The sequence below is a fragment of the Bos taurus genome, chromosome 22 (genome assembly GCF_002263795.3).
Source record: "Bos taurus isolate L1 Dominette 01449 registration number 42190680 breed Hereford chromosome 22, ARS-UCD2.0, whole genome shotgun sequence".
Classification (NCBI taxonomy): Eukaryota; Metazoa; Chordata; class Mammalia; order Artiodactyla; family Bovidae; genus Bos; species Bos taurus.
In genome coordinates this window covers 60,254,259-60,277,470 of record NC_037349.1, presented here as the reverse complement: position 1 = coordinate 60,277,470, position 23,212 = coordinate 60,254,259, and the positions used below count along the sequence as shown (strand labels likewise).

Below are 23,212 nucleotides of genomic sequence, written 5' to 3'. Positions count from 1 at the left end.
GGAGCCTGGAATCCGGTGGTGCGCCTCTCCGCGCTGCCCCACCTCTTTCCGAGCCGAGGCCGGTTCTCAGGGTCTGCGCGGGGTGGGCTGAGCCTCGGTCCTCGGGCCCTGGGGAGCTCGCCCAGGCAGGTCCCCTGGCGCCCTGCTGATTTGGGGTGTGCAGGGGAGACCAGGTGCTGCGCCAGGGGCGAACTGGGAAGCCAGTGATTTCTTTCAGGCCCGGCAGCAAGTCGGCCTGGGAGGGGGCCCGGGAGTCCCCAAGTGGGCATTTCAGGTAGAGGAGACGGCGCTGCAGAGGCCTGGCCAGCCCCGGTGTGGCTGAGGTTGTGTGCTTGGGGGTAGGGGACGGATGAGAGCTGGGAACCAAGCCGACTGCCCTTTGCCGGCTCTGCCGTGGTTGGTGTGTTATAAGCCCCTCCTCACGCCAAGGAACATCTCCGCGTGTGAAATGGGGTCGGGAGGAGAGGATAACTCGGGGGAGCCGGGGAGCAGGCACTTTTCCTGAGGAGCAGGACTCGAGTTCCCCGGATCCCGGCCCCCGGCCCCCTCAGACAGGCCTGGAGGGGAGCAGGCGGCTTGGGACCACCTCCGGGAGCCTGTGTGGGGGAGGTGGGGTGACGGGGCAGCTCTTGGCTCCGGCTCTGACCGACAAGGCACCCCTGGGTAGGACGCCGTGTCTTCTACGTCCCCCATGCCTCAAGCTGTCCGAGTTCCGCCAGGGTCCAAATGTGGCTGGGGAGTTGGCCAGTGGGGTGGGGGAGATTGGGGCCGTCCCTCTGGGAAGAAGCCTCTGAGGGCCTTTGTTTCTCAGGGCGCGGAGCGGCGGTGGCCGCGGGCCGGCAGAGAAGCGGGCGGCGCGCTCTCCACGCCCTGGCGGATGGCTGAGCCGGTCCTGTGCGGGCGTGGAGGCCGCCGGGCCGCTCCCTGCCCTGCTCACCTCCCGTCGGCACACCCAGCCCTGTGCCCCGGGCAGCTTCTCCCTCCCGGCCTGGCTCTGATTGGTGCTGCGGGCACCCTCTCTGCCCTCTGCGCGGTCCAGCAGGTTCCACCCCGGCCTTTGCTCCTGCTGCTCTGCGCCCGGGGTGCCCCTCCCCCGCCAGCGTCGGGCCTGGTCCTTGACCAGCAGGTGGAAGGGCCTCCCCAGACCCCAGCGTGGGCCCAGAGCTCGCATCTGTCAGGGCTCCCCTCCCCCCGGCCGGCATGGCCCTCCCCAGCAGCCGCTCTGGAATGAATGCATTTTTTCCTGGGCAGAGCAGAGGCCCGTGGGAGTCCAGGTCTCCGTAGGAGTGTGCACAACTAGCTGGGTGACCTTGGGTCTATCTGAGCCACGGCCCCGTTCCTCGCGGGTAGGGGGAGTCCCCAGCTGTCTTTAGTGGCCCCTGTGAGGGGGTGGTCTGGACGCCCCCTTTTGCTGGCTGCAGCCCCGTACCCCTGACTGGTCCTCTGGGCAGCCCTGCTGGGGGAGGGGCAGCAGGCCCCCAGCCAGGCTGGCGTTTGGATGGCGCTTCTTCAGCTGGGTCCCTCCTGTTTAATATAAAAAGTAGGGCCCGTAATTGCATTAGGACGTGTATAATTACCCGGAGGAGGGGAGAGCCCAGCCCCGGGTAATTGCAGGCCTGCTTTGAACTGATACACCGTGAGTGATTCATGTTTTCTTTGGAGTTCGTAAGCACTCAGCCCAGGCCCTGCCGAGTCCTCAGGAGCCTGTTCTCCAGTTCTGCTCTGCCCTGGGCTCCTGAGCTGGAGGCAGGGGCTGAGGAATCCTCTCCCTGCCGCCTGGGAGGTCCCTGGCGGCCATAGTTGTTGGGGATGTCTGGGCAGGGAGTGAGGGGGTAGCTCACAGCCTGTGGGCAGGGTCCTGCGGCAACAGTGCCTGGTGCCCTTCCTGTGGGACGCTGGCCAGAGCTCCCCCCCTTTCTGGGGGCTCAGCATCCCCCCTCAGGCCCCCACCCGTCACCCGTGGAGTGCTGACCAGCACCCCCACCCCTCAGTTCTCGAGGCTCAGCATCCCCGAAGGGAAGAGGGTGTGGGGAGTGAGGCTGGGGTGGGCAGCAGGGCCCAGTCACTCACTCACATGGGCGGGTCCTGGGCTGGCCTCTGGGGTTTAGGCAGCTCTGGTGCTGGTGGGGACAGTGTCTGGGGACAGCTCGGGCCTCAGACTACAGAGGTGACAGACAGCTGGAGAGCTCGTGGCTGCTGCCCTCAGCCCGCAGGTCCGGGGACAGCTGAGGCGGGACCCTGACTAGGCACCCCGGCCTGCTTGCTGTCACCTGGGAGAGGAGCCTCGTGGTCAGCACTGCACAGACGGGGAGACCCTGGCCGGCGACCCGGTCAACCACGTGGCTGCGGGCCCCAGAAGCTACACGTAACCTGGAGTGTGGCTGCCAGCTGCCGGGCTGTGGGGAGATGAGATTGTTTGCGAGGAGGCAGGGCCGGGGCATTGGCTGGGGATGGGAGGTGCGTGCCACCCCGCTGCTGGGGGAACCGTCTCAGAGAAGGGGGCGGGGCCGGGGACGGAGCCGGGCTCTTAGTGAGCAGGGCTGGGGGCGGGGCGAGGTTCGGGGGCGTGGTCTCTGAGAGCAGTGTGGGGGCGGGGCGGGGGTAGGTGGGCGGGGATGGGGCGGGGTCTCTGAGAGCAGGGCTGGGGGCGGGGCCAGATGCGGGAGGAGATGGGGCCAGATGGCTGCGAGGAGCCCCGCCTTCTGCAGGGACCACACGAGTGTTCTCTACTACCTGTGAGCAGCACTGTCCAGCCCACAAGGCGCTTGGGCAGAGAGGTGGTCACCACCATGGGAGCTTGGAGCCAGGAGCCTTGCTCCCTGGGGGACGTGGGCAAGCCCAGGTCTGTCACCCACCTCCTGGTCCTGGGTCCCTGTCTTCTCCGCCCGGCCACGGACCGGGCAGCGGTGGAGTTCGCATGGCCCGCGCTGCCTGTTGGGGTGTGGGGCTCAGTATAGCTGCTCCCGGGGCTCCAGGCGGGGAAGGGCTCTCCCTTGCCCCTCTGGCGACTCCCGGAGGGTCAGGCCGCGCCCCACGAGTGGGACATCCTAGCGGAGGATGGGCACTGGAGCTCGGTGATGGCACAGGTGACACGCCCTATCCCTCGTCCCTGCAGGGCTGAGGCTCCTATGATGCGTGGCCCCGCAGGACCTGAGCGCCTTGGCCCGAGGCCCCGGCCCGTCATGCTGCTGCCACGTCTGAGCCCGCGGGCTCCGCTGCTGCTGCTGCTGATCCTGCTGCTGCTCCTCCTGGGGGGTGCACCCCAGGCGGGCGGGGGTCCGCAGCCCCCTTTCCGCACCTTCACTGCCAGCGACTGGGCGCTGACCCACCTGGTGGTCCACGAGCAGACAGGCGAGGTGTACGTGGGCGCTGTGAACCGCATCTACAAGCTGTCGGGGAACCTGACGCTGCTGCGGGCGCACGTGACGGGCCCGGTGGAGGATAACGAGAAGTGCTACCCGCCGCCCAGCGTGCAGTCCTGCCCGCACGGCCTGGGCAGCACCGACAACGTCAACAAACTGCTGCTGCTCGACCAGCCCGCCAACCGCCTGCTGGCCTGCGGCAGCGCCTCCCAAGGCATCTGCCAGTTCCTGCGCCTGGACGACCTCTTCAAGCTGGGCGAGCCGCACCACCGCAAGGAGCACTACCTGTCGGGCGTGCGCGAGGCGGGCAGCATGGCCGGCGTGCTGATCGCTGGGCCGCCCGGCCAGGCGCAGGCCAAGCTCTTTGTGGGCACGCCCATCGACGGCAAGTCCGAGTACTTCCCCACGCTGTCCAGCCGCCGGCTCATGGCCAACGAGGAGGACGCGGAGATGTTTGGCTTCGTGTACCAGGACGAGTTTGTGTCCTCGCAGCTCAAGATCCCCTCGGACACGCTGTCCAAGTTCCCGGCCTTCGACATCTACTACGTGTACAGCTTCCGCAGCGAGCACTTTGTGTACTACCTCACGCTGCAGCTGGACACGCAGCTGACCTCGCCCGACGCTGCTGGTGAGCACTTCTTCACGTCCAAGATCGTGCGGCTGTGCGTGGACGACCCCAAGTTCTACTCCTACGTGGAGTTCCCCATCGGCTGCGAGCAGGCGGGCGTGGAGTACCGCCTGGTGCAGGACGCCTACCTGAGCCGGCCGGGCCGGGCCCTGGCCCGCCAGCTGGGCCTGGCTGAGGACGAGGACGTGCTGTTCACCGTGTTCGCCCAGGGCCAGAAGAACCGCGTAAAGCCGCCGCGGGAGTCGGTGCTCTGCCTCTTCACGCTCAGGGCCATCAAGGAGAAGATCAAGGCACGCATCCAGTCCTGCTATCGTGGTGAGGGCAAGCTCTCGCTGCCCTGGCTGCTCAACAAGGAGCTGGGCTGCATCAACTCGGTGAGCACCCCGCCCCGCTGGCCCGGAGCACGAAGCACGGCCGTCTCCCGGGTCGGTGCTGCGGCCGGCCCATCCCTTGAGAAAACAGGTGATGTGACCGTGTCCGTGTGCCCTTGCGGCCGTGGACAGAGCCCCCGCCCTCGTGCCTAGCACTGTTCTGGGCTCTGGCTGGCCGGGCCTTGTCTCTTTTCACAGATGAGGTCACTGAGAAGTGAGGTGATGTCCAGGGTACGTGGCCAGTAAAGGGCGAGCTGGGGCCAGACCAGGGTCAGGCGGGCAGCAGGCACATCCCCTCTCAGGGTGCCGTCTGGAGGCTCTGCTCTCTGCTGCCCTGGTGCCTGGCTGTGCGCCTCACCTGGGAGGGCAAGAAGCTGGGGGCCGCTCAGTGCCCATTGGCCTGCACTGTATGTCCTGTCTCTAGGCCCTGACGGGGCCAGCTGCTTTTTGAGGAGTGTCTGTTGCCCTCCCCCAGAAAGGACGGTCTTCCACTGGAGACCCCAGACTCGTAGGGGGTAAGGGCTTGTTCGGAGGGCCTCCGGCGCCTCTGCTGCCCGGGGCTCCTGGTGGCCCCGGGAAAGCCCGCCCGTCTCTGGCCGGGGAGCGTCGGGCCTCCTCAGTGCGGCGGGAGACTGCTGGCGGGTGCCTCGCTGCGGCCCCTGTGTGCTCCATGTGCACCCCCTTCTTGGGCACGGCCCCCACCGCTCCTCCCATCTGCCCTGGTCCCTCCCACCTCGGCCCCCAGCCAGCATCCTGGACCCGCCCCGCCCCCACCCCCCACAAACCTCAGCCGGCCTGGAGCTGCCTGACCCGTCCCCTCGCCTGCCCTCCCCGCCCGGCTCCGGAACCTGCACCATCGATTGCTTCCTTCCCCTGCAGACGCCTCCTCGCAGCCGGCCCCTCCCGCTGCCTATTAGGTGTCACCCCGCATCCTGTCCTGAGTGAACCACCCCAGCTCCCCACGTGCCCCTGGCACGCACCTGTGTGCCCCTCACGGCTCCCTGTGCCCCCGTGGTGGGGGGCGGGGCCTGGGCCTGGTGGGCGTGAGAGGTGCCCTTCACCCCGGGCTCCTGCTGCTCAAGCAGCAACCAGGGCCTCCGTCTCCCCACGACCAACCGCAGCTGTGCCGGCCATCCCCAGCCCCGCACGGCCGCAGCGTCTCCCCGCGGGATGGCCTGGGCCTCACCCCCCGCCTCCTTCTCCAGCCCCTGCAGATTGACGACGACTTCTGCGGGCAGGACTTCAACCAGCCCCTGGGCGGCACGGTCACCATCGAGGGGACGCCCCTATTCGTGGACAAAGATGACGGCCTGACCGCCGTGGCCGCCTATGACTACCGGGGCCGCACAGTGGTGTTCGTGGGCACGCGCAGCGGCCGCATCCGCAAGGTCAGCACAGGGTCATTGCCGGGGCGCCAGCGCCTGTTCCACGTGTCCTGGTGCAGAGGGGGCCCCAGTCCCCGGGACCGTTGTCTCCTCGCGCTCCCTGGGCGCTCCTGCGTTCAGCACGTGTCGAGGTCCGGGCTGGGCCTCGGGGCGGGTCAGGCCTATGGCAGCTTAAGGCTGACAGGGCCTGTTGGCCTACAGGCCTGCCCACCCACGGAGGTGACCTCCAGAAGACCGTGGGGGCGGGGGCAGGGCCAGCCGGGCGGCCCCCTCCACCCCCGCCCCCCCTGGGATCGGGTGTCGCCGAGGCAGCACTCTGCCCAGAGACACAGGGCCAAGGGCAGGGTGAGGCTGGCTGCCCGCCCGCCCCTGGCTACAGTGAGCCTGTTGGGGTGCCCTATCGAGGGGGCAGCTCCCTGGCCCCTCCACGGGCCCAGCCTGGGGGTGCGCAGGGCGGGGGTGGGGGCGAGGGCCGGGCGGGGGTGGGCATCCTGGGGTGGCAGCAGCCCCGGCGTCAGCATTGGCTGGCTGGGTGGGTAGGGACCCGCCCGGGGAGGGCTGGCTGCCGTGGGCGTAGCTCCTGGGGGCCGGAGGGTCAGCACAGGGGTGGGGCTGGTGGATGAAATAACAGCTGGCGGAGGCTGCCTGCTGACCCAGCTTGGCCCGGGGCTCCGGGTGGGGGCTGGGCCCTGACTCTGCTTGCTCAGCCCTGGTACCCAGGCCTAGGGGGCGGGCAGGTCCCTGGTCCCTACCACGTGCGGTCTGCTGGCTCTGTGGCCTCTGGGCAAGGCCCTCTCCCAGCGCCGGCTTTTCCACCCGTGGAAGGAGCCGTGGGCCTTGGGCCCTGGGGGCTGTGCCGAGGGCACCCCGTGCTGGGTGCTGCGGGGTCCTGCCTGTGGCACTGTGGGGTCGGTGCGGGGTGGCAGGCCCACCCCGTGACCCCCTGTCCTGGCCCTACCTGGGGGGGCCTCCAGCAGGGTTCTGCCTGCTGTCCTGGGCTGGGGGGTCAGCGGAGAGGGCCCACAGACCCCGTGGGGACACCCTGGGGAGCCGTCTTTGCCCTCTGCCACAGGAGCCCAGCTGGTGTGGGGCTGTGGGTTAAGCCTCAGGAACTCATTCCTGCAGGGCCCTCAAGCTCATCGCCTGGCAGAAGGCTAGCATCTGGGGCAGAGGGGCCCCTCCTGGTGGCCGGTGAGCTGGTGGGCAGCTGGCCAGGCAGCGACTTTGCTCAAAGGCCACCCCGTGAGGCTGGGAGGACAGGTTGGTCCAGTCCTGCCTCCCTCTGCTGCGTCCCGGCCTCACCCCTTGCCCCCGTCCCGCTGAGGGAACCTGAGGCCCCGAGGTGGCTCTCAGAGCGGCAGGACCCCATAAGCAGGTCCCACGTCAGGAGCAAGGAGGTGATAGCTGAGGCCCCCGGCTGCACTCCCTCCCCACCTTCCGGGGCCAGTTGCCCACTGTGGCCCTGCTGGCCTTGTGTTCCACGCGGGACGGATGGCGGCCTTCCTGAGGGTGTGGGGTCTGGCTGCACCCAGGGCTGCGAGTTGGGCTGGTCGGGGGGTCTGTCGTGGAGGCATGACCCCCACGTGCCTGCGTGGACCAGCGTGCACCTTCGGGGGGCCTCTCTCTCAGCCTCCCCGTCCCCGCCGGGGCTGGGGCTGCCTGGGCGTGGGGGAAGGGGCTTCTCGTCCCCATGCTGGGCCTGGCCCTCTGTCCCTGCACCCGCCGGCTCCTTGACCTGCAGTTCCCACCTGAGGCCTCCAGCCTCGACCCCCTCAAGGGGCTCTGCTCCCGGCCGCCCGCCTCTCGCTGACCTGGCCTTTGGCTGCACATTCCTAATTCCTGCCCCTGCCTGGCCCCTCCCGCGTCGTCCTGATCGGGCCTGGGGGTGGAGGTGGCCGTGGTCCAGGGCCCGTTGGCCAGCTGTGCCCGTCCCCACAGGCTCCCAGTTCCCTCCTCTGGGTCTGGGAGGGCCGGGCCTGGGGTTCAGTGCAGGCCTGGCCCCCCGCCCTGTCTCCCCGCATTCCCAGAGCCCGGGCCTGGGGCCCCTCCCCGCCTCTGCCCGGCCTGCTGCGCTGAGATGGACACGCCCCGTCCTCCCCACAGCTGGTCCTTCCTGAGCTTTAAACAGCGACTCCGGGAGCTCTGGGGACGCGGCTGGCTCCGGGCCACCTCCAAACGGCGTTGTGTAAAATTGCAGCCTATTAACTGAAGAGCTGCCAACAGGAGCTGCCATGGGCTGGCTGGGGTGCCCCTGGGTCCCCGCCCTCCCCGCGCCCTGCCTGCACCTGCCCCCACCCCCCACCCCGTCCCCTCCTGCTCATCTCCAGACCCACCAGGAGTCCTCGAGTTGGCCCAGGTGCCCGAGGCAGGTGGGGGGGCCTCCGGCCCTGGACTCCTGCCAGGGGTGCCCCCCACCCTCCCCAGCCACGATGTGGGCCGGGGGGGGCACCTGTCCTCCCGGGGCTGTGGGGCCAGGGCCAGGCAGGGACACAGCCGAGCCCTGCTGCAGGGGTCCTTCAGGGTGGAGGGGCCACCGCTGCATCCCCTGGCAGCCCTGGCCCCTGCCCCACACCCCCGGGGAGAACCCACCGTGGGCCGCTGGGACAGGAACGCCCCTTCCTCTCCAGGCCCACACCCCCGGGGAGAACCCACCGTGGGCCGCTGGGACAGGAACGCCCCTTCCTCTCCAGGGGCCTTGTCTCCAGAAGCTGCTCTGGGAAAGGTGGCAGCACCTGCTCCCCGCCCCAGGATGCTGAACCTGGGAGACCCTGAAAGCTGGGTGGCTGTGGGGGGACCCTCCCTCCAGGGTGGTCCGGCAGCCCCTCCGCGGGGCCCCAGTGCAGGCCTTGCAGCCTTGTGCTGACCGTCTGTGAGCATCCGTGGGGCCCGTGCTCCTCATAGCCAGGCCTGTGCAGGATGGGGTGCGGGAGGTGTTCCGGGGGTGGGAACAGGGGGCTCACAGGTCAGAGGGGCCCTCGCCGTGCGGGAGGGATTGGGCCTGTCCTGCACGTGGTAGACAGATCTCTGGCACCCTGTGGTGGGCAGCATAGACCACAGAGGTCTGGTCTGGGGCGCCCAGTCGTTCTGGAAAGTAGGGTCACTGCGTCAGCTGCTGTTGCAAGGGGGATGGGTGCAGGGCTTGCAGCAAGGACCTCTGGCCAGATGGTCACCGCTGCCTGCCCTTGGCATCCCTGGCCGTGGCCCCTGCCTGTGAGAGGAGGCCCAGCAACTTCTGCAGCCCCCATCCCAGCTCTGTGCAGCCTCCACAGCCGAGGGCGGACTCTGCGGGCAGCTGTCCCCTCCTCCCTTGCAGGGCTCAGCCTTGGGGGGCCCCCCTCCACGCGCCACCCCCGTCGGAGCTGTGAAGTTGTTACTTCTCAGTGCGGTGCGTGGGTCGTCTGCAGTCAGACGAGGAGACCGAGGGTCAGGGAGGACCACTGCTTGTGGGCTAGTCTGTGTGTTGAGAATCGAGGACAGGAAGCATGAGATTCCTGGGCCCCCGCTCCCACCTCACCAGGTGTGTCTGGCCCAAGTACAGCCCTCAGGCCTCCTGCAAGTCCTGTTTTAATTACCTAATTACCACCAAGAGGAAATCGCTAATTGCTTTTTCAGTATCAGATTCCTTCTGGCCTTCCTGAGAACGGACCGGGCCGGGGCCTGGAGCAGCCCCCAGCCAGAGCAGGGGGTGCCAAGGTGGCCCGTGAGGGGTGGGAAAGGTCCGGGAGCAGGCCTGTCGGGGGCCTCAGGCCTGACCAGCAGGGAGGTGGGGAGCAGGGGCCGCTGTCCCCTGGGGACAGGGAGCAGGCTGGGCTCCAGCGTCTACAGGAGGAGGGCACCCATGCGGTCTCAGCCCCGCGGCCCACTGCCTCTTCCTCTGCTTGGAGACCAGGAGGGGTCAGCCAGGGTGCCCCCGCTTCATAGCAAGGAATCGGGTTGTCTTGGGTTGGGCGGGACAGGGCACTTTCCCCTCCTGAGAGGGCCAAGTCAGGCAGCCCCCTGCCTCCAGGCGGCGAGGGCGCGTGCCGGCCTTGGCAAGCAGCCTGCATGGCCCAGACGTCCTCCCAGGGCCCCCGCCCGCCCTTGGCCCGGAGAATGGACCCTTTGTTGGCTCTGGGCTGGACGGACAGCTGACCTGGCCGGGCCGTCAGCTGCCTGCCCGCAGCCGCTGGCCAGGGCCTCATGGCGAGGGGTGTGGGGTCAGCTGGCTGGAGGGGCCCCGGGGCCGGGGTCCCTGTGCAGGACCTGCCTGTGCTGTGCCCTGGGCTCCGGGGTCCTGTCGGCCGGGACACTGGGATGGGGCCAGCCTGTGTGGCCGTCTCCCCCGAGCTCCTGCAGGCCTGCTGCCCCAGCGGGTGGCCCTCGGGTGGCAGCTGGAGGCAGCGGTGTGTGTGTCCTGCCGTCCTGCCAGCTGGCTGGCCCCGTGCCTGCCCCGCACGCCCCTTCTCCCTGGAATGCTCCCCTGGTGGCCGGCCACCCCCTCCCCTGCTTTGCCCCAGGTGCAACTGGCGGTCCCGGCTCCTGGCTTCTCGGGCAGGTCGGGGGACATGGGATTCCCTTTCTGTGGGCTCCAGGGCCCGGCAGCCCTAAAATCAGCCCTGGCGGCTCGTGCGGGCCCCAGGACTGGCCAGAAGCCCTGACTGGCACCCGTGGGCTGGGCCCCTGCTGAGCCTGGCCAGGGGGTTGCCCAGCACGCAGTGTGGGGGCACCTGCCTCCCCAGCACCCCCGGCGCTCTGCGCCCTCCAGAAACGGGGCAGCCTCGCGTGTGTAAGGGCCAGGGGCTGCCCCGTGCCGGCAGGTGGGTGGTGGACGGCGCCTGGCGGGTGGACAGCTGGACAGGCACGCTCCGGCCGCAGCTGTTGGCAGCCACCTGTTGGAGTCGGTCAGCCCGCGGCTGTGGGCCTGGGGGTGGTGGCATTCCGGAACCTGGCTGGCTGCGCCCCCACCCCCGCTCCAGCGTGCACCCCCCCATGCGGGCCTTCCCTGCAGTGTCTCCCCCATCCCCCAGGGTGGGCGCCCCCAGGCCTCACCCACAGCCCGGCCGGTATTCTCTGCCCTGAGAGGGGAGGGTCAGGGCGTCTGCAGGGAGAGCCTGGGGCCCAACACTGGCCCGGTTCAGCACCCTCCCGAGGGCTCCCTGCCCAGGTCCGGGTGTGGTCAGTCAGGCCAGGCCCAGGCAGGCCTCCCCGGGGTCTGGGGGTGGGCGGTGCATCTGCAAGGGCCCTTTGCATCCCCGGCGCCCTGCCCTGCCTCCAGCCGGCAGTTCCCCACCGCCTGGCCGCATTCCAGCCTGGGCCTGTCGGCCTGGTTGGCTGGCTCTGGGGGTTTGCTGTGGGGCCTGCTCGCCCGGGCGCCATCTGCTGGGTCATTTAGTCCCTGAGTGGCTGTGGGATGGGGGACAGGGGGATGCTGAGGGTGTGTGGAGGGGACACTGAGGGTATGTGGGGGGGACGCTGAGGGGGTCGAGGGGGGACGCTGAGGGGGTCGAGGGGGGGATGCTGAGAGGTCGGGGGGGACACTGAGGGGGTCAGGGGGGACGCTGAGGGGTCGGGGGGGACACTGATGGGGTGGGGGGACACTGAGGCAGAGTCCGCACAGTCAGGGCACGTCTGGGCTGGGCTGGGGCACAGGCCGGACTCCTGGCCTCCTTGGCCTGGGGCTGCCTGTGGGGTCCCCTCCAGGCCCAGCCTGGGGGATGAAGGCTGGGCTGCTGTGGCCCCCCGCCCTGGCTCCCCCAGGCTGTTTGGGCAGCTCTAGGCCCAGTCCGGCCCCCCAACCCCCCCACAGCCCAGCTGGACTCGCCTCTTCCGGGTCTGGTTTGACTTAAGCCCGCCCGCCTGGCGGGGCAGCAGCTGAGCGGATGTGGGGGGGCCGCGGGCCCTCAGGAATGCGGCCCCCCACCCCCATCCCTCCCTCCCCTCCCCCTGCCCCATGGCCTCCGCCCGGGGACGCCCGCCCCCGTGGGAGCTGGCCTGAGCCGGGGGTGTCTGCCGGCCAGTCAGGCCCGCCCCGCCGCGTCCTGTGAATGAGGGGCAAGGAGCAGGGCTGCTGGGCTGCGGTGGAGGTGGGCCGAGGGCCCCACGCGGCCTGGGAGGAGCCCCCAGCCCGGAGCCAGCCCTGCGGGCTGGACCTAGCCGGCAGGACGCTGCCCCACGGGTCCTCTCTCTGGAAAGCCCCTTGGGTCTCTCGCTGTTAATTAAATACATTTGTTTGGTAAAAGCAGCTAAAAATACTTGCAGCCTTGCGAGCAGCAGGGAAGAGCTGGCTGATTAGCGCCCAGCTTGTTCGGGGCTTGGGATACCTTTCAGCGCCGGTGCCATGCCTGCCCCTCCTGCCTTCTAGCCGGGGTGCCCCCCTCTTGGAGCAGCCCCTCAGTCTCCTGCCCAAGGCGGGGGGCCCTCTATCTGCACCGGACATCCACGTGTCTCCTCCCCTCCGCACAAACAGCCCTTCCCCGGGACGCCGGCCTGGCCCGCGGCCCCTGCCTGGGCTGTGGCCCTGGAGACGGGGGTGGGGCGGGTGCCGGGCGGCGCTGGTCTGCCCCTGGGGACCCCCGCGCCTGGGCTGTGGTCTGCGCCGCCTGACGAGGTGCTCCAGGTGCAGTGGTCCTGCCAGGCTCCTCTGGGAGGGGCTGGGGCAGGAAGACCCCCCCGACACACACGCACAGCGTGGGTCTCGTCCCCACAGATCCTGGTGGACCTCTCGAACCCTGGCGGCCGCCCGGCGCTGGCCTACGAGAGCGTGGTGGCCCAGGAGGGCAGCCCCATTCTGCGTGACCTGGTGCTCAGCCCTGACCGCCGGTACCTGTATGCCATGACAGAGAAGCAGGTGGGCGCCCCAGGAGCTGGGGGGGCTCACCAGCCCGCCGGACCTCCTCCCTGACCGACTGGGCACCCCTGGGGATGAACGCCTGATGAATGCCTCCAGGCTGGGGGCTGGCGTTGGAGGGGGAGCGTCCGGGGTCCCTGGCTCCTGGCTCTGGCCTGGCCGCTTCCTCCAGGCCACGCGCTGTGCTGCTTCTGCCCAGCCTGCCTGGAGCCCACCGCTGCCCTCTGCCCCGCCTGCTGACCCCTGGCAGCGGGAGCAGCAGGTGAGGCCAGGCCTCTGTCCCTCCTGGCAGCTGCCTCCTCCTTTGCCCCCCAGCCCTGGCCCCCGCTGTCACTCCGCCTTGGGAGCGGCCGAGGTCGGGGTGAGCAGGCCCACCCACCTCCCGGCTGAGGACTGGGGCCTGTGGCTCCCTCGGGAATGTCGGGGCGCAGCAGGGCAGGAGGGACCGGATGACTCCCGGGACGGACAGAGCCGTCTCCCGGGCCCGCTCCTGTCTGCAGAGAGGCAGGTCTGCGTGGCCTGACTTGGGCAGGACTGGGGTGACCCTCGAGTGGATGAGGCACAAGGAGGGCCTGAGACGGGGGCTCCCAGTGTCTGGGGGCGAGCCTGACTTCAAGGGTCCTCCGCCAGGTGACGCGGGTGCCCGTGGAGAGCTGTGTGCAGTACACGTCGTGTGAGCTGTGCCTGGGGTCCCGGGACCCCCACTGCGGCTGGTGTGTCCTGCACAGCATGTGAGTCTGGCCCAGGCAGCCTCGCGGAGAGTCTGGAGGCCCTGGCCTAGTGCTAACTCCCCTGGGTCCGGTTGGGGGCGGTGGGCATCCTGTGAGCTACCGAGTGTCGGAGGCCCAGCACCCCCGGGCCAGGACAGGGTGCAGGGTGGCCTGGAGCCCCTCTGGCCTCCTGCCCGAGCCCAGCCCACGCCCCCGCCTGCAGCTGCTCCCGCCAGGACGCCTGCGAGCGGGCCACGGAGCCCCAGCGCTTCGCCGCTGACCTGCTGCAGTGCGTGCAGCTAAGCGTGCAGCCTCGCAACGTGTCCGTGACTACATCTCAGGTTCCGGTGAGTGCGGCTGCCCGCGGTGGGGCGGGGCGGAGCCCTGGGTGGGCGGGGCCCTGGGTGGGGCGGGGCCCGGGGCGGGCTGGGGGTCCCCCTGGGCTGCTCACCCTGTCCCCTGCCCCACCCCCCAGCTCGTGCTGCAGGCCTGGAACGTGCCCGACCTCTCGGCCGGCATCAACTGCTCCTTCGAGGACTTCACTGAGTCTGAGGGCGTTCTGGAGGACGGCCGGATCCACTGCCGCACCCCCTCGGCCCGGGAGGTGGCGCCCATCACGCGGGGCCAGGGTGAGGCCGCGGGGCCCTCCAGTCGAGGCGGGGGGCCTTGGTCAGCGCAAGGTGGCAGGGGAAAGACTGCAGCCAGTCCCCGCCCACTGGGGTGGGCGCTGGGCCCCTGGTGGAGGGGAGGGTCCTCGGCAAGGCCCTGCGCTGGCTCCCGGGGCCGACGTGGGGCCCTGGTGACCCGGCTTGTGCTGCTTGCGCAGGAGACCAGCGGGTGGTCAAGCTCTACTTGAAGTCCAAGGAGACGGGCAAGAAATTCGCGTCCGTGGACTTCGTCTTCTACAACTGTAGCGTCCACCAGTCGTGAGTGTCCCACCCCACTCGCAGCTTCTCAGGCCTGACGCCCGGCGCTCAGGAGGCAGCGGGGGTGTGATGCAATGATTCACCCCCTGTGCGCGGTGGGCACCAGAGTGAGGCAGGGCACTGGGGTCGCTGCTGCTTTGTCTGGGCAGGAGACGGCCGGCCAGGGGTGGGCACTCAGGACCTGGCGCCTGGGGGCAGAAGGATCTGGTCCCCGGGGTTGGGGGGCCACTGGGGCGTGGCTGGCAGGCCATGGGTGCTCTCCTGGGGCTTCAGAGGAAGGATGGGAGACGCTGAGGGCCTGGCTGTGTGTCCCCCTGGGTCCGGGCACGTGGGGCAGGGTGCCCAGCCTGGGCAGGGTCAGCCTTGAGCCAAGGCCCTGGGTTTTCAGTTGTGTCTTTGCGGACTAACCCGCAGGCTGACACCCATCTGGCGGCTCACGGGCGCCCAGTGGGGGCCTAGGTGTTGCTCCTCCATCGAGGTCCGGCCTCCCCGTGCTGGGCAGGCTGGGATCTTTGGGGTGGGGGCTGTGTTCCAGAGGCTGGGAGGGGGCGAGGCACTGTGTGGAGGCCGAGCCATGGGCTCCCTGGAGTTGCAGCTGAGGGTTCAGGGCGGGGTTCCGTGGCCTGTCCAGGCCCCCACCCGGCGAGCCTTGTTCCAGTCAGGGAGCCAACTTTCACTGGGGCTGTCCCACCTACGCTTAAATCTTAGTTTATTAGGAAGAGGTGGGATTTAAGACATGCCTCTCAGGACGCCCCTGGTAGTTCGGTGGTTAGCACCACGCTCTTAATGCAGGAGCCTGGGCTTGGTCCCTGGTCGGGGAACTAGACGCCGCATGCTGCCACACAAAGATCCCGAGTGGTGCGGCTGACACCCTGTGCAGCTGGGTGACGGGTAATCGAGAGAAGCCTCTAGTAGTTGCTCCGTCGTGTCCGACTCTCTGTGACCCCGTGGACTGTAGCCCACCAGGCTTCTCTGTCCATGGGATTCTCCAGGCAAAAGTACTGGAGTGGGTTGCCATGCCTTCCTCCAGGGGATCTTCCCGACCTAAGGATCACACCTGGATCTCCTACATTGCAGGCAGATTCTTTATCGTCTGAGCCACCAGGGAAGCCCTAAAACTATATATTAAAAAAAAATTACACAAGAATGTGCCTCTCAGCTGCACTAAATACGTTTTCAGTGTTGATAGTCGAGTGGCCTGGTGCCGGCTTCAGAGGATTCTGTCCTTGAGAGGGTCTGACGGGGCTGTGGGGGGAGCGGGGTGGGGAGCCCCGGCAGGCAGTGAGCAGCTCTGGGCAGCGAGGCGCAGCCCCAGGGTGGGTGGGGCCCCGCCTCACCGCCCGCGTCTCCCGCAGCTGCCTGTCCTGCGTCAGCGGCTCCTTCCCCTGCCACTGGTGCAAGTACCGCCACGTGTGCACGCACAGCGCCGCCGACTGCTCCTTCCTGGAGGGCCGCGTCAACGTGTCCGAGGTACGGGGCTGTGGGCTGGCGCTGGAGGCACAGAGGAGCTGTGTGCGGGGTGCTGGCCAGAAGGGCTGTCCCGCCTGGGACTGTCGCCGGTGGCGTTGGCTGGGGGTCACCTCTTGGGGGCTACACGCCAAAGGCATGTCCATGCACAGTGGGGGCAGGGGCCGTCTGTCCAGCATGCTGGTGGGGGGAGGGAGTTCCATGAGGACGGGGGCTGGGCTGAGTTGCAGGTGTCTGGTGGTCTCCGGAGTCACCGTGAGGCCGCATGGTCCTTGACGGTCACTGGGGGTGATAGCTCTGGGGCCGGGCAGAGCCCTGACTTTGTTCCGGGCGGTGGGGCTGGACTTGCCCAGGGAGGAGGACGAGCCAGTGTGGACCCCTCACAGAACCTGCCCTGGCTGCCCTCGCCCACCCCGCGCCTCGTGGGCCTTGGCTTTTCCACTTCCCAGTGAGGATGCACGTCCAGGACAAGCTGGCAGCGGGTGGAAGGAGCCGGGAGCAGGCGGGCACCTGGTGGAGTGGGCGAGTGGATGCCCCAGATGTGCAGCCTGCCCTGGGGGCCGCCCGTGGGCTGAGCCAGCTGGCCGTATAATGACGTGTGAGGGGGGCCCTGGTCCTCACAGGCCGGCCCTGATCACACTGCCTGTCTGAGCTGTTCTGCAGAGGGTGCCCCCCAGGGGTCCCCCAGCAGGGCGCCTGTCTGGGCTTGGCTGTGGACACAGAGCAGCCAGTGTAGACCCTGCTCAGGCCGGGTGGGGGCAGGGGCGATCGGGGTCAAGGGGCCTGTTGGAGGTGGGCTGACTTCAGGGACGCCCCCTCTCAGCTGATCCCAGGTCACGTGGGGCTGTCCCTAAGGAGTGTCAGGTTGGCTTCCAGGGTGACCCCCCTCCCCTCAGCGCGTGCTCAGGTCGTGGGGGCCTGGGTCCCAGCTCCCCAGCGCCTTCCTGCCTGCGATGGCGGCTCAGGGTCCTTGCACTTCCACATCTGCTCAGTTGTCTTCAAGGGGGCCACCAGTGCATGGTGGGGAGGAGGCGGCCTGGCGGGGGTCTCATGTGGAGCCCCTGACAGAGGGCTGCCATGCTGTGGGAGTGGCCCATGCCCAGGCCCGGGACTGCCCCCGTCCAGCCTCCGCAGCAGTGGGGCGTGGGGGGTTTCACACCAGGGTCATGTGCCCTGCCAAGGCCCGTGACTGTGGTGCCCCCAGCAGCAGGATGGAGGGCCATCGTCCGGACGCTCCCTTGGTCTGTGTGAGCGGACGGGCAGCAGCAGTCGTGGCCCCTCGTTCGCGTGTGGACCCGGACGGGGCTGGGGAGGGCTCGTGTCCACACCGCTCGCCTGCCCCCAGCCTGGCCTCAGCCGCTCAAAGGGCTTGCGCCAGGCCCGAGCCGACCCCTCTCTGGGGCCAGGGTCCTGAGAGGCCAAGGCCACAACGAGGCTCTGGCCTGATGGGGGTGGTCTGTGCCCTGAGACCCCCGGGGGACAGCAGCAGCACTTGGCTCCTGGCCACAGAGGGGGTGAGGTAGGGGACGGTGGGAGCGGGGCCCTGGGGCTCCTGACAGCACTGGAGGGGCAGTGGGGGCCCCGGGCTGGGGGCTGGGCACTGCTGGCTGCTGTGGGCATGTGCCTGCTGGCCGCTGCTGTGGGGCTGTGGCCTGAGCTCCACACGCTCTGCCGGCCAGTGCCCGCATGCCAGTGAGTGTGCCGTCAGCACCCACGTGCCGGCCAGTGCCTGTGTGCCTGTCTGCCCACGTGCTGGCCAGTGCCCATGTGCCAGCCAGTGTGCCAGTCAGTGCTCGTGTGCCAGTCAGTGTGCCCATCAGCGCGCACATGCCAGCCAGTGCCCGCGTGCGTGCCTGTCAGTGCCTGCGCGCCAGCCAGTGTGCCAGTCAGTGCCCACGTGCCGGCCAGTGCCCGTGTGCAGGTGGCCCCCGGGGCACCTGCAGAACCAGCCAGGGGTCAGCCTGCCAGGCCTGCCCTGCTCCCTCGGTGCCCACAGGGGCCCTGGGAACCTCTGCAGAGCCAGCCCTGCCGCCTCGGGAGCTGCGTGTTTTCAGCGTCTCTATTTAAAGCTCCTTCTGCGGGGCTCCCGTGGGCCGGCTCCGGCTCCTCCACGGCCGCACCAGCGCTGCTGCAAGCAAGCCGGGCCGTTGCATCAGTTATTGTTGCTGAAACGCTGGCCCTGGGGGCCGGGCTGTTTTTCTGCCCGCTCTGACTATTTTTACCTACTCCCCGGGCCCCCGGCCGAGAGCTCGTGCCTGCTTCTGCCTCAGGGGCCTGTCGGCTGCTCCCAGATGGGGCCCCTCTGGTGAGGGTCCCAGGGGCAGGCCTGCCCAGGTCGTGGTGTGCCGCTGGCGTGCCTGTGTGTGGGGTGGGCGTGCGATGCTAGATCGGGCCCCGTGCAGCCGCCCTCCGCCTCCAGCCTCAGCTGCAGCCTTGTACCCCCAGGACTGCCCACAGATCCTGCCCTCCACCCAGATCTACGTGCCGGTGGGCGTGGTGAAGCCCATCACCCTGACCGCCCGGAATCTGCCGCAGCCGCAGTCGGGCCAGCGGGGGTACGAGTGCCTGTTCCACCTCCCTGGGGGCCCGGCCCGCGTCGGCGCCGTGCGCTTCAACAGCTCCAGCCTGCAGTGCCAGAACTCCTCAGTGAGTCCGCTCAGCGCCAGGGCGCCCGCGGGGACCCTGTGCTGTGGGTTTCTGCTTTAGCAAAAGGGCCCCGTGCAGGGAGCGCCCCGGTCACCCCCTCAGGCCACACCAGCCCCTCAGCTGGGAGGTCCCAGGTGAGCAGGCCGCAGGGGCCACTCCCAGAGCCGCCCTGATGCTCGGAGGGAGCCTGTCCATCTCAGACGTGGGTGAGGGGCCTGGGTGGGCTCAGGGCACAAGGGACATCCCTGGGGGCCGAGGTCAGGGAGACAGCACCAGCTCCTTTGAGATGTCCTGTGTCAGGACATGGCCGCCGTGCACGGTGGCTGGTGTGGGCAGCCGCCCTTCGAGCCTCCCGTCTGACAGGGTGACCTTCCAAAGGCCTTGGATTGCATCCCATGAGTTTAGTGATGGTGGTGTCCACAGAGCTAGAACCTCGTTGTGGGAGAGGGGAGAGGGCTGACTTGGCGGTCCTGAGGCGGTCTCCCTATCTGTTCAGGACGGCAGTGGGCCTCCTGGCACGGGTCAAGGCCCTGAGTGGTGGGTGGGTGCCTCTGGGTCATCTGCCAGGCCCCCAGAACCTAGGGGAGGGGCATGAGGTCCGAAGTCAGGGTCCATTTTTCTTGGCTCTGTCCTGGCCAGGTGGGCCTGGGGCCCAGGGGTCAGCATAGTCTCAGGGCAGGTTGGCCGTCGGCTGGCGCCTAGGGTCCCCACGCCTGCCTGCCTGCCTGGCCAGTCCCGTTTTCTGTCTGCCTCCTTGGCTTCTGTGGGCCCCGCCCTCCGCCTGTCTCTCACTCTGGCTCCCCTTCCTCCCTGTGCCTCCCCAAGCCCGCTGTCTCTTCTCCCCATCCCTGGGCCTCTGTCACCTCTGTCCACCACCCCCCCCCAACCCCTCCAGGCCCACATTTGTCTTTCCTGCAGCCCCATGTGAAGGGAAAAGAAAGCATCGGGGAGTTTGATAGGATCCAATTACATTCCTGCAGATAAGATGATGATGAATTGCTCTGGGACAGAGCGCAAGTCTTCAGCTGAGAAAGTGGGACACAGCTGGGCTCCCCGGGAGGGCTGTGTCCCTGAGCCCAGCCCAGCCTGGGGGCGCTTGGGGGGTGCAGCCCTCACGAGGGACACATATGTCACACTCAGGGCAGTCCCAGGGGAGGGCTTGTTGCGCCCGCCTGGAGATGAGGAAGTGTCCTTGACGTGTGCCCAGGGAGTGCGGGGGAGTCCTGGCGTCCTAGTGGGGGTCACCCTGGAGGCTGTGGTCCTGTGGCTGCTGGAGGGCGGGGGTGGCAGCCGCCTATGTGCAGAGGAGCGGCTGGATGGGGGCAGACACTTGGGCCCTCGGCTGGCTTGGGCGGGGGTGTGGTGGGGATGGATGCCGGGACGGGCGGGAGGATGTTGGGTGTTGGGGTGCAGATTGGCCCCCAGACCCTGTGCTGCCAGGCCTGCCACCAGTGGCTGGTGCTGGAGGTGGCCACGAGGGACACGCAGGCCCGGCTGCGTGGCCTGACCCTCTTCCCGCCGCTGCAGTACTCCTACGAGGGCAACGACGTCAGCGACCTGCCTGTGAACCTGTCCGTGGTGTGGAATGGCCACTTCGTCATCGACAACCCGCAGAATATCCAGGGTGAGCCGGGTGCAGGGCGGCCTGGGGGGCGGGCCTGCGGGCGGCCACTGACCCCTGTCCTCTCTGCAGCCCACCTGTACAAGTGTCCCGCCCTGCGGGAGAGCTGCGGCCTCTGCCTCAAGGCCGACCCTCGCTTCGAGTGCGGCTGGTGCGTGGCCGAGCGCCGCTGCTCCCTGCGTCCTCACTGCCCCGCAGACTCGCCTGCCGAATGGATGCACGCTCGCCACGGCAGCAGCCGCTGTGCCGATCCCAAGATCCTCAAGGTAGGCGCGCCCCCAAGCCTGTGGCCCGGGGTCGGTGGGGGGGCTCCGACACCCGGCCATCGCCCCAGCTGTCCCCTCTTCCCACAGCTGTCCCCTGAGACGGGCCCGCGGCAGGGCGGCACGCGGCTCACCATCACGGGCGAGAACCTGGGGCTGCGCTTCGAGGATGTGCGGCTGGGCGTGCGCGTGGGCAAGGTGCTATGCAGCCCGGTGGAGAGCGAGTACATCAGCGCAGAGCAGTGAGTGGGGCGGGGCAAGAGGGTGGATGGGGCCTGCGGGGCGGGGCCTGCAGGGGTGGGGGCGTGCCCTGCGGGGCGTGCACGTCAAGGTGCTGTGCAGCCCAGTGGAGAGCAGAGTATGTCAGACCCAAGCAGCAAGTGGGGGCGGGGCCTGCGGGGCCATGGCAGAGTGGGTGGGGCCTGTATGGGCGGGCCGGACCTGTGGGGTGGGGCCAGATGGTGGGAGGGGTAGAGTGGGCGGGGCCTGTGTGGGCGGGGCAGGGGCAAGGTGCTGTGCAGCCCAGTGGGTAGCGAGTATGTTAGCGCCTAGCAGTGAGTGGGACGGGGCCTGTGGGACGGGGCCGGCGATTGGGTGGGGCTGGTGCTGCAGCTGCTGAGGCCCCCGCGTGCCCACAGGATCGTCTGTGAGATCGGGGACGCCAGCACCGTGCGGGCCCACGACGCCCTGGTGGAAGTGTGCGTGCGGGACTGCTCCCCTCGCTACCGCGCCCTGTCGCCCAAGCGCTTCACCTTTGTGGTAAGCCCGCCCTCCTGCCCTGCGACCTCTCCTCCCAGGCCCCAGGGGACAAGGGGCCCCCCCAACAACTCGTCCATGGAGGTGGCCCAGGGTTCAGGTGACCTCGAATGACGGCCCCAGCCCCGCGCTGCTCATCTCCAGGGCCTGACTCAGGGGCCCCTTTGCACATGGGACCCTGCCTGTGGGCGCCGTCCCAGACCCAGTGCGCACAGACCTGGGCTTCTCGGAGCCCCAGCCCGTCCCTTCTCTTCCCAGACGCCGACCTTCTACCGCGTGAGCCCTGCCCGCGGGCCCCTTTCGGGGGGCACCTGGATTGGCATCGAGGGCAGCCACCTGAACGCGGGCAGCGATGTGGCGGTGTCGGTCGGCGGCCGGCCCTGCTCCTTCTCCTGGTATGTGGGGACCCCAGGCTCGCCCCGCCTGCCCTGGGTGGCGGTTGGTTCAGATGGCTGGGCGCCCCCTCCGTTGCCTGGGAAACAAGGGGGACTGTGGCGAGCCTGGCTGGGGTAATCACTATGGAAACCTAGAGAGGAGAAGGTTACCATGGAGACAGGCTTCCTCCAGAGCAGGTGGGCGGGGCCTGGGTGGGCGGGGCCTGGCCTGAGGGGCGGCCGCCGAGCCCTACCCTGGGCTGATGCCCCCAGAGCACAGCCGTTTAGAGAAATTCTTAAGAGAGAGAAAGGGAATCTTAACAAAAGCCGGGAGCCTTGAAGTGGATAATTTTAGATTAGGGATGATAATGGAGCAAGCCTTTAAATATTTTCCTGCGGTAATTACCCGTTATCAGACTAATTATTGGTGTTTGCAGCCTGCCGCGTGCGGGCCTGGCGGCTGTGGTTGTAGGCACTGAGGGGACAGGCAGGTGCAGGCGGTGACCGGGCTGGCTGCCCCGTAGGGTGACCCAGCACCCCCACTTCAGCAGCCCGTTTCGCCAGCTCATGGCCCGGACTTGGGATTAGCCTGTTTTCAGATCAGAGACGATGGGGGTGGGGGAGTGAGTGCATCGTGTGTGTCCTTCCAGGAAGCAGGAGCCCTGAGCGTGGGGCTCTGACCCTGAGCGTGGGGCTCTGGCCCTGAGTGTGGTCCCTGAGTGTGAAGCTCTGACCCTGAGCATGGGCTCTGACCCTGGGTCTGAGCCTGAGCGTGAGGCTCTGGCCGTGAGCGTGGAGCTCTGACCCTGAGCGTGGGGCTCTGGCCATGAGCGTGGAGCTCTGACCCTGAGCGTGGGGCTCTGGCCATGAGCGTGAAGCTCTGACCCTGAGCATGGGGCTCTGACCCTGAGCATGGGGCTCTGGCCCTGGGTCTGAGCCTGAGCGTGAGGCTCTGACCCTGAGCGTGGGGCTCTGGCCATGAGTGTGGAGCTCTGACCCTGAGTGTGAAGCTCTGACCCTGAGCATGGGCTCTGACCCTGGGTCTGAGCCTGAGCGTGAGGCTCTGACCCTGAGCGTGGGGCTCTGACCCTGAGCGTGGGGCTCTGGCCGTGAGCGTGGAGCTCTGACCCTGAGCGTGGGGCTCTGACCCTGAGCATGGGGCTCTGGCCCTGGGTCTGAGCCTGAGCGTGAGGCTCTGACCCTGAGCGTGAGGCTCTGACCCTGAGCGTGGGGCTCTGGCCGTGAGTGTGGAGCTCTGACCCTGAGTGTGAAGCTCTGACCCTGAGCATGGGCTCTGACCCTGGGTCTGAGCCTGAGCGTGAGGCTCTGACCCTGAGCGTGGGGCTCTGACCCTGAGCGTGGGGCTCTGACCCTGAGCGTGGGGCTCTGGCCGTGAGCGTGGAGCTCTGACCCTGAGCGTGGGGCTCTGGCCCTGAGCATGGGGCTCTGGCCCTGAGCATGGGGTCTGGCCCCGTTGGTCGGACATTGAAACTGTGGGGTCCGTCCAGCTAGCCAGCCCTGGGCGATCGATGGGGCTGTCACAGGGCTGCCTTGAGGCCCAGTGAGCCCCTTCCTGCCCAGCAGGCCTGCTCCTGGTGCCTGTGGGCCTGGCTCTGTGGATCGAGACACAGCCAGATTCATCAGCTGACACCACAGAGGAGGCAGATGCGGGGGTGGGGGTGTCCCCTAGAGAGGGAGCTTGGATCCCAGACCCGCCTCTCAGCTGGGGACGTACCGCACAGGGGCACAGACAGCACCTGGCCCCTGGCAGGGGCTGACGGGGGAAGTGACTCCCACAGTCCTCAGCCGCCTGGAGGCAGGGCCCGCAGTGGCCTGTGTCACGGGGAGGCAGGTGAGGCCGGAGTGGGACGTGGCCA

At 68.7% G+C, this 23,212-nt stretch overlaps 1 protein-coding gene and 1 long non-coding RNA gene across 4 annotated transcripts in view; one reads left to right on the top strand and one right to left on the bottom strand.

Moving 5' to 3' along the window:
- Positions 1-23,212, top strand: part of PLXNA1 (plexin A1) — a 41,803-nt gene that overhangs the window by 2,635 nt on the left and 15,956 nt on the right. For all 3 annotated transcript variants that reach the window (XM_024983120.2, XM_059880143.1, XM_024983121.2), the window contains 14 exons: positions 3,116-4,364; positions 5,567-5,749; positions 12,432-12,572; positions 13,203-13,303; positions 13,506-13,629; positions 13,758-13,911; positions 14,109-14,208; positions 15,564-15,678; positions 18,121-18,321; positions 19,849-19,945; positions 20,015-20,208; positions 20,296-20,447; positions 20,844-20,964; positions 21,220-21,356. In XM_024983120.2, the coding sequence (XP_024838888.1) occupies positions 3,116-4,364; positions 5,567-5,749; positions 12,432-12,572; positions 13,203-13,303; positions 13,506-13,629; positions 13,758-13,911; positions 14,109-14,208; positions 15,564-15,678; positions 18,121-18,321; positions 19,849-19,945; positions 20,015-20,208; positions 20,296-20,447; positions 20,844-20,964; positions 21,220-21,356 (3,069 nt within the window). The remainder of the gene's footprint in view (positions 1-3,115; positions 4,365-5,566; positions 5,750-12,431; positions 12,573-13,202; positions 13,304-13,505; positions 13,630-13,757; positions 13,912-14,108; positions 14,209-15,563; positions 15,679-18,120; positions 18,322-19,848; positions 19,946-20,014; positions 20,209-20,295; positions 20,448-20,843; positions 20,965-21,219; positions 21,357-23,212) is intronic.
- On the bottom strand, positions 19,273-20,424 carry LOC132343534 (uncharacterized). The gene is made up of 2 exons (XR_009492425.1): positions 20,340-20,424; positions 19,273-20,146 (listed from the first exon to the last, which is right to left on the bottom strand). It is a non-coding gene; the product is annotated as an uncharacterized lncRNA (long non-coding RNA).